The sequence below is a fragment of the Plectropomus leopardus genome, chromosome 12 (genome assembly GCF_026936395.1).
Source record: "Plectropomus leopardus strain MGB_pleo_1.0 chromosome 12, ASM2693639v1, whole genome shotgun sequence".
Classification (NCBI taxonomy): Eukaryota; Metazoa; Chordata; class Actinopteri; order Perciformes; family Serranidae; genus Plectropomus; species Plectropomus leopardus.
Window position 1 is genome coordinate 2,065,757 of NC_142187.1, and position 15,084 is coordinate 2,080,840.

The 15,084-nt window shown below is 38.4% G+C and overlaps 1 protein-coding gene across 4 annotated transcripts in view; it reads left to right on the top strand.

The window, feature by feature from the left end:
* Positions 1-11,441, top strand: part of c12h5orf22 (chromosome 12 C5orf22 homolog) — a 30,720-nt gene extending 19,279 nt beyond the window's left edge. Inside the window, exons 7-11 of one of the 4 annotated variants that reach the window (XR_015778113.1) lie at positions 4,595-4,716; positions 7,613-7,679; positions 8,734-8,873; positions 9,698-9,900; positions 10,811-11,047. Coding sequence is in view for 1 of the 4 variants with exons in the window: in XM_042498455.2 (XP_042354389.2) it covers positions 4,595-4,716; positions 7,613-7,679; positions 8,734-8,873; positions 10,811-10,967 (486 nt within the window). In the remaining 3 variants the exon portion in view is untranslated. Of the gene's footprint in view, positions 1-4,594; positions 4,717-7,612; positions 7,680-8,641; positions 8,874-9,697; positions 9,901-10,810 lie in introns of those variants that run through there. The other 3 variants (XR_015778114.1, XR_015778115.1, XM_042498455.2) reach the window with 3 other exon arrangements.
* Positions 11,442-15,084: the final 3,643 nt, after the last annotated feature.

Consider the following 15,084-nt stretch of genomic DNA (forward strand, 5'->3'; position numbering starts at 1 on the left):
CTGTTCTACAGTGCTGAGTATTCCTGAGGAGAGTGTAAGCTTTTCACTCCGGTGTTCTAATAATAATAATAATAACTTCAAGGCAACCAAATCCATCTGGACAAAAACAGAAAAAAATCAAACTAAGGGAAGGAAGGTGTTTGACATTTAAGAGTCTGACTTACACTGGCAAACAATACGACGTTTCAATGTCACCATGTGTTTTCCTCCCACAAAATACGCTGTCATGGGACACGTGTCCCCAAGTTCACTATGCTGGACCAGGGTCATTTTCTCAGAGTGGTCTAACATAAATGCCCTAAATTGCTCATCATACCAGCTGTTAAGCATTTTTACAATGAAACTGACACTGCCATCTACAATAATAATCTGTGAAATTATAACAAAATCAGGTAAACCACCAGTTGACCCATGGAGCAAAACCATCCCAGCAGCATACTTAGTTCAATGGAGTATGGCCAGACTGGTCAAATTCACAGAGGTTTGTGCTGGATGAACTGCCTTGAAGGACTGCTGTATTTCCGTACCCAGTATTTTAAATGGAAGAGATGATATTTCTGTGACACATACTGCAGGTTTCAAAGCATTTTCTAGTGAACTGTATGCCATCATCATTTGGTGGTTTGAGGCAAGTGACATCAATGCATTTCTAAAGTTGTCTGTGTGTCTAACAACTCACTTAAAGAAGCTATGTTTTGCCTCAAATGGCATAGTCCAGAGGCTGAGCAAAGGACCAAACCCTCTTATTAAGTCAGGATAATGCTACAAAAAATGGTGCTTTTGAATCAATTTTTGATCTGAACAGCCTGTGACGATGTTCTGATATCAGTGTGTCCAGGTAGCCAATACTTTCCTCAGTATGAATGGGGGTTGCTACAAGCTCAGTTATATCTTTTAAAATCATGAGAACGTGCCATGTTGGATCATTCAGTGGTATAGTTGCACCAGTAATGAATGATAATAACTTTAACAATATCCAGTTCTCACTGGCATTCCCACCAGTACTTTTACAAGAGGCAAAATTTGCTGGGATAGGTTGGGAGTGATCAGTTTTATCAGTAAATTTGTATGGAAATTGAGTGATGGACTTGTTAAGATCTGTCAAGGTGAAGTACTGCTTGTGGATGAACACATAAAGACACAGTGCCAGTTCCAAAGGAATTATACTTTTGAAAAGGTCATGTAGAAAGTCCTTTGGGTACCCTGCTACAAAATGGAAATATCTTAATTTCTCAGTTATGGGACAACCATAAGGATTTCTCTTCACAGACTGAACATGTAAATCGTAGTTCTCTTTTGTTCTTGGTGGAAAAGCTCCTGAATGCACTTCCTTTTGCTGACAGTCAGATGGTCCCCAATACAAAACCTACTGATATAATGTCCACAAAAGTTTTCTACAAGTCCACTTAAACAATGCGCACCAAGATTGTCTGCCGAAACACAAAAAAACTCTGATATTTTTGCCAACCTAAGGCAAAAAATTTTCTTCCCTCTCCAATGTTGTGAGATCCTTCAAAAGAGGCTCAATAACAGTTTCATAGACAATTTTTTTATATTATTTGCTTTACAAAGGAGAGCTAAATAAATTGATGTTAACTGTGATCTCAGTTCAGGTGGTGCATTGGCTAGTACCCAGTACACTGCTGTGACTTTGCTTTTTCCACAAAGTTCCAAGAGGATTGCAGATTTCAAAATCATCTACATACAGTATAAGTAAAATACTGAACTCCTCACTAGCATGAAATTCATTTAGCTTGAAATATTTACCATCACGGAAGGATGCCAACTGTAAGTAGTCTGAATGTTTAGTCAATAACCTGTTTTTCGATGTCTTCATTTTTCAACAATTGCTGTAAGGATTGAAGAACAGGCACATATTGAAAGCTACTTTTCTCCTCTGGATCAAAAATATACTCTACTGGCTCAATTACATTGAATTACACCTCTTAAATTTAGAAGAAAAGAGACCAGGACCCAAGGCTGCAGTTAAAGGATTAGAGTGATAGAGTTTGTCTACCAATTCACTTACAAAAGCTTCATCAACAGCACAGTTATTCTCTGAAAAATATCACTCACTAACTTTGGAATATACTGAGTGGATGATGTGCAGATAAGCTGAAGCTTCCACCAAGTCATCAACACATTTGCCAGAGACATTATTTTTCACTATTTCACCTTAAGTATCTCTTCCACAACCTAACTCTAATGTAGTATACACGTGACCATGCGATACCAACACAGGAAAGTCAATTTCATTCTCAGTAGCAACGGGATGCTTTGCGATCACATCAATCTTTAAGTCTTTTCATGAATGGGACTTGTGTTTTCTACTTCTGTGGTGTTGCATAAGTCCCATATTCGTATGTTTTTCTTGAAATCACATCCACTAAAAGCACATTCTGTGGTTTCAAGTCTTTTCAAATGGTAATTAATATGCTGAAAATAGTCTTTTGTACTAGGATAAAATGAGTCACAGTCTGAGAGACTGCCCGCCTTTATACTCTCCAGTTTCCTGTGAATTGTGGGATCTAGACAAGTGCGTATGCAGGCCACCCGATGTCTTAAAGGAGCAAGGACAGCTTAAATGAAGACAGGGTCCTGAATAGCCACGACCAAAGGTACCGTGCTTGATTCTGTAATGCTTGAGAAGCTCCCCTTTTGAAGAATCCTCAAATGTGCAGAGCTTACATTGCCAGCCCATGGGCCGCCACCCTAAAAAGGAGGGTAAACAGTATTACAATACGGAGCAAAAAGACTGATTTAATACTGTTTCCTTTCATGTACATTTTGGACTAATATGTTTTCTCTCAGAGATCTATTAAAATGACAAATGACATTTACACATTGATGTAAATTATATCTACAACTATAACAAATGGAAAATATACACTTAGAAAATATAAAATTATTATTTATTAATTTAGTTCAGATTCATGCAATATGGGGAAAAAGAAAGGTATTTTTGCACATGAAAAGCATGAAAAGTTTCAAAATTTGAACACCTAATCCTTCTGTACATTAAAAATAGATGCCATTTACCTCCTTTGTTGTTATGTGTTTGTACACCTTCCCTGCTTTGGCGGTGTTGGTGCTGTAAACGAGACATTAAAATTTTTAACATGCTTGACAAAAAAAATCAACCTTTACTTGCTCTAGGTATCATCACCATCATCATCACCAAGTGTTCCCCCCAAAATATCATAAAAAAATCTTGACAGCTGAGAATATTACAGGTATTGCCCCACCCCTATTAAATATGAAGGGAGGCTGAAAATCAGCGGTCCTGAAATGTTTTTCCCTTCTATAATACAAATTCTACGTCTCAGAGGCAATGTCTTTCCACATACAGGCTTCCTTCTCCTTTCCAACGGGCCAGAGCTCGGGAGGAAAGTAGTAGGAGAGACACATCCTGAGGGGGAACCGGTCTGACACAACACCGGAGGGAACCGTCCACGTCTGTGGAGCTGTGTTTGATAAGCCACAGAAACAACGAGCATACTTACCCTTCCCCTCCCCCACTTCACCTCTCCGCGCCTGTTCAGCATGCGCTGATGAAAAATTTGGTCATGTCTGAGCATGTTGTGCAGCGCTAAAATACAAATAAATTAGTTATTTTTCACCCATTTTTGGTGACGTTAGCTGTAGAAACTGTGTGTTAGCTAAATGAGCCGTGTGTTAGCTGAGCAGTTTGGTGTCTAGAAAACTGTTAACGAAGCTAGCTAAAGTACAACAGCACGATGGTGACAGTATTATAAAAAACATCCAATAAAGTTACCTGCAGGAAGACAGGGTCGCTATTTATTTAAATTTTGCTGGCGCGTTACTTACCAGGTATTGTCCTCCAAGTGACTTTCACCAAGGTGTCTCTTAGACCTCTCTTGTATTTGAGGGTAAATGGAAACCCAGTGAGTGAGTGAGCTCAGTTACGTCAGAGAGCACATATGAATAGATATTTCAGAAAAATCTCCAAACTTAACTCTACTCTGGGAAACATGAGGTTACTGCGTAAGACACCTCATATTAAATAATTTAAACATGTTAATTTAAATCTAATCTTCTGAAAAGAAATCTAATTGCACCTACTTACGCAACTGTATTTTAACTAAACCTTCTATATTCACTTTTAACACTAATGTAAGGCACATATGTAGTATATTCTTTGGAGTTATGGTTTTGTTGTTGTTTTGGGGTGGAAATCTGAATTTCAGGGGTCATACTTTATAGACAGTACAAAATAGTATTGCCACAATACTGGATTTTCTCATTCCAATACGATACCATGAAAAATCAATTTTCAATACCAGTTTTAGTACAAGAATAAATTGACATTGAGAGCATACAATTTAAAAAAAATGAAAGGATAAATATCACAAGGCTTTAACATGACAACAACTATTTCTCTTTTCTTTGTTAGCAGCAGAGAACAGCAGAGTGACTCCAGTAAACATTAACAGTGCAAGAGAGTGAGAAAGTGCAGCTGGTCCTGGTGTATCACCCGTGCAGAAAATAAGATTTACACTGTATCAGGCATTCAAAAAAAACAAAAAACATTATCAAAACTAATTAATGGGTGTGTGTTTTTGTGTGTGTCCAGGAGGAGCTTGATGAGTGTGTGGATCGTCGTGTTCGTCAGTTAGAGGACCTGGAAGCAGCATTTGCTGATCTGCTGGAGGATGATGGGGAAGAGACGGTTTCCCGCTGGGCCAGTAACCCCGGGTAAAGTTTCTCTGGTTCCATTTCATTCTGTTGCTCCTTTTACACCAACATTGAAAGGGTTCCATTTCATTTTCCACACCTAAATCATTATTAAGCACCTGAAGTCTTAATTTATTGAAGTATACTACTGACTGTTTATTAGATAGGAAGTCATGCACAAGTGCATTCATCTATGTGTTATCACTTATCCTGTATACGGTCACTGGTGGAGCCATTTGCAGATGCAGGGTAGCCAGTCAGTCACAGGGCTGACCCATAGAGACAATCATTCAGCTACAGGAAGTCTAGACTCACCCTGTCCTGCATGTCTGTAGAGTGTGGGAGGAAAACAAAAGCAGCCAGTTGGCCAGTCCAACCCAGAGTGAGTGAGACAGTCTAGTGGCCAGATGGACAAAAGATGCATATGTACAAAAACTGTTCCCACACATAAGCTGGTATTTATTAAGTAAGAATATGTGTGCAGAGCTCAGAGCATGTGTACATGGTGTCAGCAGATACCTGTGAGTGATGTGTTCAGGAGGAAATTGAATATAAGCTGAGAGATGGTAACTGTTTTTAGGTTGTAGGTCGCGTTCTGTAAAATGTCCATCATAGGCACTTTTATCAATTTCTTTTTAAATTATTTAAGAGTGATGATTGTCATCATTTACATTTCAGTGTCATCTTCATGTTAATGACCTTTGTTATTTTGATCCTAATTCTAAAGCACTTTGTAAAATCAGTTTCATCATGAGCGATACGAAAAATCATTGATCATGCTGCCGATGTTTACTAATCATGATGATTGAGATTTCACTGCAATGATGGTTCACAGAAAGGTTTTTAGTGATACAGACAACAAATACAGTTCCTCCAGGATTTTGCAGGCTATTTTCATGATTGTTGCGGTCCGGAATGCCTGATTTCACAGCAAATTTTCTTAAAAATTGCGATGAAAGTTTTTTAGGCATTTTTGTCATTAGTTTTCTGGGGTTTTTTTAAGTTACAATTGCACAGGATGCAAATCATGATATGATGCATTTTTAAAATACAAGTCTTAGCTAATTCTACATGGCCTTGAAATTTTGTCCAATCACTGCATTTTTACCGCAAATTTGACTCATTACATTGTACAGCTGCACAGTGTATTGATCCACTCAGCCTCTCTCTCTCTCTGTTTTTTATCATGATACTGTTGCACCGCCTGTTTCACACACACAGTCACAGAGAGAACTATTCACAGCACAAAGCTAATGTTACCAAATATTTATTAACAAGTTGCACAGTAACGCAAACACATGAGCTCACCCCGAGTGAAGCTCTCTTCTGCATCACAGAGTAGTTGAATTTTATCATGTTTCATAGTGAGAATATTTATCATTTCAAATGCACAACAAAATTTAACAGACTACTTTAAAAAAAACTGACAGATTATTATATTGAGTAACTGAGTTCTTTAACTTTACAAACTAGAAAGTGTCTCAACTCCTGTGAAGCTGTCAGAGGCACACAGGGCTGACAGGCTGTCCCTCACCTGACGCTGAGGCTGTTGATGGACGGGACTGTCCCTCACCTAAAGGTGGAGCTGTGAAGTGCTGACGCTCTCTCTCTTATCTGTGTCTGCTTCATCTGTAAAGCATCCTATTCTTCTTGTCAAACACTGTCTTTACAATCAGGTTGGCCAGCTTCATCATCGTGGACGATGCCGTATCTAAATCTTTGTGAATGGCTCTGACTTATGTGACAAAGAAAACTTTGCAAATCACATCAATTGTTGCAACATCATAAAATCCTGGAGGGAATGACATACCTACAAATATCCACAGCTGTGTGTATTGACTCTGGTACGGTTGGAAAGCCATGCACTGTGACTAAGTTAGTGAAACTGCACTTGTTCTTCAGTATTCTCACTGACACATCTAATAATCGGTGGAGAGGCACAAGTACTGTTATGCAAACAGATGTTTAAGGGCGTTTCTATATCCAGTTACGGAAGACTGTGGGTGCGGATATGAGGCCTGCACGTGCCCAGCTCCACAATGACTGAGATCAATCTAATGAAAAGAATGTGTATACACATTTCTGTTTGCGTGCTTACACACTCACGCTGTAGCCATGAATCTACATGAGTTTTATGAATCTGATTATTTAATACACTTGTGCTCTTCCTACCCTATGTCTAAATATATCACGCTGATGTTGTGACAAAGGCAGAGTCACACTGTGTACACACCCACACAGTGCTGAGAACAGGTCCAACACGTCCAACAGTGGAAACTCCTCCTGTGTTGATAGACCATGTGTGTGATGGAATGATCATGTAGGTACTTAACTTATTATGTAACAGACACAGTATTATATCTATACATTAGAACAGTAGTTTCTAATGTTTATAGTGATCAGTGAATTGAGATTTCTGACACCTGTTAATCCTGATTGTTTTGCATCATCACTAACAGATTAAATGCAGCATATTTTACGATGTGTGATCGGTAGCAAAAAGTCCATGGATGCCACTTACAGTGTCCATTGTTAGAATCTTTACAGGTATACTCTGCAGCATTGTTTGATACTGCTTGTGATTTGGTGTTTGGCCTCATGATATTTGCATTTTTCAGCGTTGTATGTCTTGGACTGCTTACACATGATCGCTACCTTTTATTAGAACCACAACTGAGTGATGTGGCGGTACACGCACATAAACACCCTCAACACAGAAAATAGGAAGAAAATCTAAAACTCCAGGCAGAGGGCAGAGTGTGAGCAGATGAATCTACCACTACACTCTGAGATTGAGTCTGAAGTGATGATTGAGAGGGATTACTGCTGTATGAGTCTAAACATTGTTTTAAAATGAATAGTAAACCTGTAAAGGCACAGCTGAAGTGAATTGAATTCCTTTTTTTCTTGTTTTCAGTATGGCTTCATTAGCCCAACTGGTTTCCAGTTTGAAGTCAAGAAATATGTGCCCTGACTATGAAATGGTAAGAGTCTTAATGTATGTATATACTGTAACTGTGTGTACCACTAGTACAAAAACCACAATAATAACAGTGATTCTATGTAAAGGTATAACTGCAGTGATAATAGACATATCCATACAGTTGTGTCTTTTAGTGTTCATAGATGATTTTGGCATAATGGTATTTTTCATGATTTTTGTGATGTGGTCACCTAATAGTGGACTCGCACTGAACGCAAAGCAAGTTTACATACAAAGTCAATGCAAAGGCGTGAATAAACTCAGATTCACACAGGGCTGCGTGATGGACGTGATGCAATAGACATCCATCACACAAATTAAAATTTTTCAGCTTGAGTGAGAAACTCGCTCAAGCCTATCGCACTGAGACCAAGTTGACATTCTTCTGACGTTGCAGTGAATCGGACATGAAGGATAAGTTATGTTGTGTCTGGAAACACGGAGCTGCGCTCAGCACCAGTACTGTACAGTGAGAGAAAGAACAAAAAAGGACTATTAAGTCTCAGAGATTAGCATCCATTGTGCCCATCTTGACTCTCAGTGTGAATCTGCTTATATTAAAGTCTTTGCACAGACTTTGCATACAAACTTGCCACACGAAACACTCGCATCTCCTAGTGTGACATCATAGTTGTAAGTGAAGTTGTCATTAACACAGTGTGCTTTTTGTTTGGATGTTTGCCTAAAGGAGACCTGTTGACAGTTGCACATTCAGCTCTTTGTGATGTTAATGAAACATTCAGAAATTATTTGATAAAGTAAAGTGCCTTTCAAAGTAAAGACATAATTACCTCAATAAAACAGCACAATTTTCATACTCATTACATACTTTATTTTTTACATACTTATTACATCACTACTTACTACATACTAGTTACATACTCTCACACATACTTTATTTACATATTTATGACCTTTTATGTGATGTCACTGCTTCTCTCCTCTTCTGTTTCCTCCATGCAGTCTCTCCTCATCTTGTCTTATTTTTTTTCCTACTTCCCCTCTGATTTTCCCATCACTCTCTCCTCCTCCTCTCTCTGTCTGTGGTCTCTCAGGTCCATCAGGCAGGGTTAACCTGTGACTCGGTCGAACTGCCTCACCACATCAGCACTGACGAGGAGATTGACTCACTCATCTCAGCTGTACAGCTGTTTCTCAAGGCTCTGCCCAAACCCACACTGGTGACTATGTCCAGGTAAATAACACAGACACAGGTTAAAGGGACAGTTTGGATTTTTTGGAAGTGGGGGGGTGTATTAAATACAGTAGATTTCACTCGGCAGGCCCCCAGTTTGGAGAAGCGGCCAGAGTGACATAAAAAAAGTATTGTTGGAGGGGTTTCCAACAAAATGGTTTTTAGCTCACTTAAAAACATTAATACCAGTGTAAGTGTGTGCTATATTAACAGTATTTTTTACCATACTATCAAGCAGCCTGTTTGTAAAAAAAAAAAGTTATTTTAATTTCCTTTCTATGTTCTTGACAAAGCCACTAGACTACAATTGTAGAGCCACTTCATGACACATTTTATACTTGGTAAAAATGTTAATATTGGTCTGTGACATATTAGGTTTTGATATTACTCAAGTCTTTGCAACAGTTTCTGTTTATTTGGAATGGTGTATAGTAGTAAACTAAACTAAGTTATGTTTATATTTGCATTCATTATTATATTATTTCTGTTAGAATTCATGCTAAGTTAAATTCCACAGCTATGGTGATGTAAGGCGGTTTATTGCACATGACAAAAGAGGATAGGATGACGTCTTGTTAGAAGACAACGATAAGTCTGCATAGATGTGGATCACTATTAGTTTTTGGCCGTGTTTAATTGTGTAGAAACATGTTTTGCTGTGAGGTAAGGTATAAGATACAAGATAGAGGGTAGATTTATTTTTCATTTTTTTAAAACATGGTTTAAGAAGAAATGAAATTGAAATTGATCCTAAATCCTGCTACATCTTTTGGTGTGGAAGGAGGAGTTAGTTCAGCAGCAGATACTTGTGTATCTTTTTCCAGATGGCAGCAGGGTGAACAGACTGTGGCTGGGGTGGCTGCTGTCCTTCAGTATCCTTTGGCCTCTCTGCAGACACCTCACTTCACAGAGGTCACTGATGCTCTGTAGATGGGAACCAGTGATGTTCTGGGCACTTTTAATCACCCGCTGTAGAGCATTCCTGACCTGGGCCGTACACTAACCATGCCAGTTTTTGATGATTCCCGTCAGTATGCTTTCTATTGCTCCTCTGTAGAAGTTAACCAGGATCTTGCTCTGGAATCTAGCCTTCCTAAGTTTCCATAGGAAGTAGAGCCTTTTCTGTGCTTTTTTTATTAATGTGTTGTACCACTTTAAGATACGTGAGAATAGGACACCAAGTTGGTATTGGATCAGACACAATGTTATCTTGGAAGGACTTTACCTGCTATATTTTGTTTTGTATTCTACAACAAACCTTGTCAAAGTTTTTCCTGCCTTACATAAGTACTTGGAATGAAACACAAGTCAGAACCACGACACCTTGCAGACTAGCTGGCCAAGGAACCCTGGTTTCTACAAACCAATTAATAGAAACAGTCATTTTAGCTGCTGAACTCAGGAGCTGCTGGTCTGCCGCTGCCTCCATTAGTTAGTCAGTTTGTGTTATCATGTGACTTTGGTGAATCCGAACTAAGAAAGGCCAAAGTCACACAATTACACAAACTGACTAACTGATGGAGGCAGACACACCAGCCTGTTCAGAAACATAAAATCACTGTTTTTCATTCTGGCTTTGAAGAGAGAGATTTAACAGCCTCGTTTTGCACTGGCTATCACTGGCATTAAGGTAAAGCAGTCAACACATAAATGGGAACACCCCCCCCCCCAAAGAAAAAAAAAATCTGCACATTGCTTAGCATCACTGCCAGATCCCAGCCTGCTTCTCCACAATGGGGACATGTGGACTGGAATCAGCTGTAGATACTGTAATATTGACTGTGGATAACCCCACTTCAGAAAAAATCTCAGTCTCTTTAAAGATGTTCATAAATAGAACAGAGTGCTAATCATAATGTAAATTCAGACCTGTGTTGTAAAAGGTATCGTAGTAAAGAAAGAGAGGCTGATGTGTTTGTTATTGTGTGTGTTTTCAGGTCCAGTCTGGATGAATACTGCCCGGTAGAGCAGGTGGATTCAGTCCAGAGCAAAGTACTGGCTGCACTGGAGAGCCTGTATGGGCCCCTGGACTTACACAAAGACTTTGAAAACAGCAGCACAAACACTCAGGACTGCCAACCACAGGCTTCTTAACACACACATACACACACACACACACACACACACACACACACACACACACACACACACACACACACACACACACACACACACACACACACACAGATGACACTGTGTGGTGTAGTGGATGCACTGTTTGATGAAGAAACAACACTTAAAAAAGACATGTCAGACATGTTTGTGGTGAATCTGGAGGTTAATTTATATTTTATGTGCAAAAGGTGGCGCATATTTTCAGGATTTTGGTCATGATCATGTATGTCATGTGTTTACATTAGAAGAGGCCACAGAAGCTGATGTTTTCTTACAGTCAACAAATCCCATGTTCAGACCTGCAACACATGTATCCTGACACGTGTTTGTAACCCATTTGAGGGAATATATGTTGAAGGCATTAGATCCTCCAGCAGAATCCAGCTGTGGTGACCTGTTTTTTTTCCTAATTACTTAACAGATAAATAAAGTGTTAGTCTTCTTTTAACACTACTGGAATCTTTCCACATGTTTCTTGACCTGCTTTAACCTCCTCTAAATAAAGAGCAGATGGGTGGAACGCTTCAGGCTGCGTTTCATCTGAAATCATTCCTCAGCTTGAATATCTTGAATATCTCCGACCACATCTTGACTTTGCAACAGAATATTTCAGCTCCTCTACAGGAGACTGAACATCTATCCCTTACCCACAGCGTACAAGATAAAGTTGATGCTGTCACTAGAAAGAAATCGCCTCACAGGAAATTATTTCATTTGCAATCATTCAGTCATACCTTCAGCGTTCTTTTTATAGAATTTGCTGAGAACAATGCAGCCATGTTTATGTGAGGGCTCTTCACAGTGGTTCTGTGTTAAACACTAGGATGTCACTGCTACAACAAGGAATTACTCTTAATGACTTTAACACAGTTCAGTTAAATTTTTGTAGTGTTGATTTCTGTGTTACCCTGGCACAAAAGAATAACAGATAACCACAAAAAAACGCATGCATAACAATATAAAAACATCTTATAAGCCCAGCTTATTATTTTGGTAAATGGTAAATGGACTATAGATGTATAGCACTTTTCTAGTCTTATTGACCACCCAAAGCATTTTAATACTACATGTCACATTCACCCATTCACACACACACTCACACACTGGTGGTCGAGGCTACCATAGTTACTCAGCTACTCAGTAATCATTCACACACGCTCACACTCCGATGACGCAGCATCAGGAGCAATTTGGGGTTCAATATCTTGCCCATATCTTACTTCGACATGTTGTCCAGAGGAGCTGGGGATCGAACCGCTGACCTTCTGATTAGAGGACGACCCACTCTACCTCTGAGCCACAGCTGTGTGACAACATTGTCGTCACACAGTTTTAAAATACTGTCAGCCCAGTGTTCTAAAACTGTGCATCCCTACTTCAATTAAAAATTAGGAAGTGAATTTTTACTTTCTTAAAAGATTTTACATGATCACATATTGTTTTGTTTATCCTGTTGATCAAGTTAATTTGTAATTTTTTTATTTGCTTATTTTTTTTATAATTGATTTATATCCTTTCTTATATATAAATATATATATAACAAAATGATCAGTATTATTTACCTCAGTCAGAGGTCTTGATGATGTGGCTGATCTATGACACAGATATTAGCTCAGTGCCAGGAGATGGGGATTGGGTTAAATGGCAGCTTTTCTAATAACGTCAGTAAATAATCACCAAAACTGCATTTGAGGGCATTCAGAAATCACATCCTCAAGGGGCCCAGTGGCTCGGTTGTTTGAGTGGGTGACCCATGTACAGAGGCTGTGTCCTCACCACAGCAGCCACAGGTTCAATTCTGGCCTCGGCCCTTTGCTTGCATGGCACCCCCCCCTTTCCCCTTTCATGCTATACTCTAACTGTCCTATCTCAATAAAGGCAAAAGCCCAAAAAATAATCTTTAAAAAAAAAAGAAATCACATCTTCCACTCGACAGCACAAACAGATGTTATGTGTTTATATTTATATATGTGTGTGTGTGCATGTACGTATGTATATCTATCAGTTTTCTTTTTTTTTTCAAATATCAATATCTGCCTTAAAAACACATGAGGAACTAGACAGTAGTAGATTTCAATTAAAACAGATTAAACTCTCTTAAACAGGATTCAGAGGAATAAAGGACTGAAAGGCCGACCCAGTTTCCCCAGTGTGTTTTGTAATATACTCACACAGACTAAGTTGACCACAGCACTTGGATCCACTGAATCGATCCAGCTCTACGCCAGAGAATATCAAAACAATTATTGAGAGAAGGAAAGTACTGAAAACAAATTCTTCAATTGAAACTTTTTTAAATGGTCTTGAAAGGCAGAGCAAAAAGAACCCTAACATATTATAATCTTAAATTATTATCTGGACGATGTTTGCAAACAGCAAGTTCTTCTGTCTGGCACACAGAGTTTCCACCTGATGAAGGTAAGACAAAAATCCCCTCTTCTTTTAGCTCTGGTATGTGTTTCATGAACTGTTTAATGCACCTCCATGTTCTGCAGATGGTTAGTTTTCTGTCTCTTGGTGCTGGGCAGGTCCTGTGCACTGGCTTTATTGGACTGTTTTTAACTGAAAACACTGCTGCTGCAGATGAGGATGGTGTGACTAAAAAGAGGCTAAAATGCTTTGAGCTGACAAAAACTTATGAATCACTGATAGTTTGTGAACATGGGCACCAGTTTAACCCTTTAGAACCTGGATCGACATTGGTTTTGTTGTGCTGCATTCAGCTGCCTTTCACAAGCATTTAATCCTCAGAAACTATGGAAAATTGGTTTGATTTCTATCGAAAACACGAGAAAAAGGCAATGAGCAAATTGCCAAGAAATGTCCAGAAATTTGCCCCCCAAAAAATAAAGGTGAAAAAAATGACTCGAAAATTAGCTGCAGGGATGTTATCAGACATTCTCCAGAAAAGGAAAAATGTCCAGAATTCTCTATTTATTTTCTTGTAATTATATATGAAATAATGTTATAGAAAAAATATTTATATTTAATTTGTCACACTTTCTTAAGATAATTTTCTTGTATCTTTATCTTTTTACTTTTTTATTTTTAGATAATTTTCTTGTATTTTTTTTTTTACAATTGCAATTTGAAGAAGCCAAGAAGCCATTTAGCTCATGTCTCAAAGGGCTAACTGCACTGTCTGCCCTGTCTATATATACACTCATGGGTTGACCCCAAAAACTCTGAAACCTACAATTTCTCAGATGCAACTAAATGCATCTCTTATTCTCAATGTCCTTTTCTTCAAATACAGGTGTGGAGTTTGTAAAAGCCGCAGAAAGCTCCCAAAGAGCCATAGAAGACATTATACTACTGTTCACAGGCTGAGTCGTGCTCCTCCTTCTTTAGAATGTATCCAGAATATGTCCCGAAGATTTATTTCATCCATATTTGGAACAAACAAGGTAAAGGGCAAACACAAAACCTTTTAAGGTGCTGGAGCAAAAAATCAAAGTTAGGCAACAATCAAAACTAACGTTGTATTATATATAGAGAGAAAGAGAGCATATTCTGTGCAAGCTTTAATGTAAGTATTTCCATTTCAGCTTATGCATTTCCAATTTCACTTTTTTATTATCACTTTATATTTTTAAATTAGGGGGTAAGTATTGTCAAAATGGGACACTGGCAAAATGGGACAGTTAAGCTTTGCAATGGTTTATATTTTCAAGGAATACACAAGATAACCCAATACCAGTATCTATGCATTGCTTGATAGGTATATGATCAGGAAAAAAAAAAGTCACCCGGATATGACATTATATTTGTATGCGTGGCTTTGCATGCAGTGACACCTGATACAAGAATCACAATAGTAATTGCCAGGACATAGCATTCTGACCAAAAACTTGTTAAGCTTTTAAAAATCTAAAAACAAATACTCACTTATTCATTCCAATATATTTTGCTATGTTATATCATTGTGTATCAAAATTACCATGAATCAATTCCAAAATCCTTTCTCCTTTCTCCTTTTTGTAAAATGCTTATTTTGATAGTGTCCCATTTTGCCAGTTGTCTACTGTTGTAAAATGGGACATGCTTTTATTGTCAAGATGGGACACTACTTTGTCATTTTGAGAGGGAAAACTGT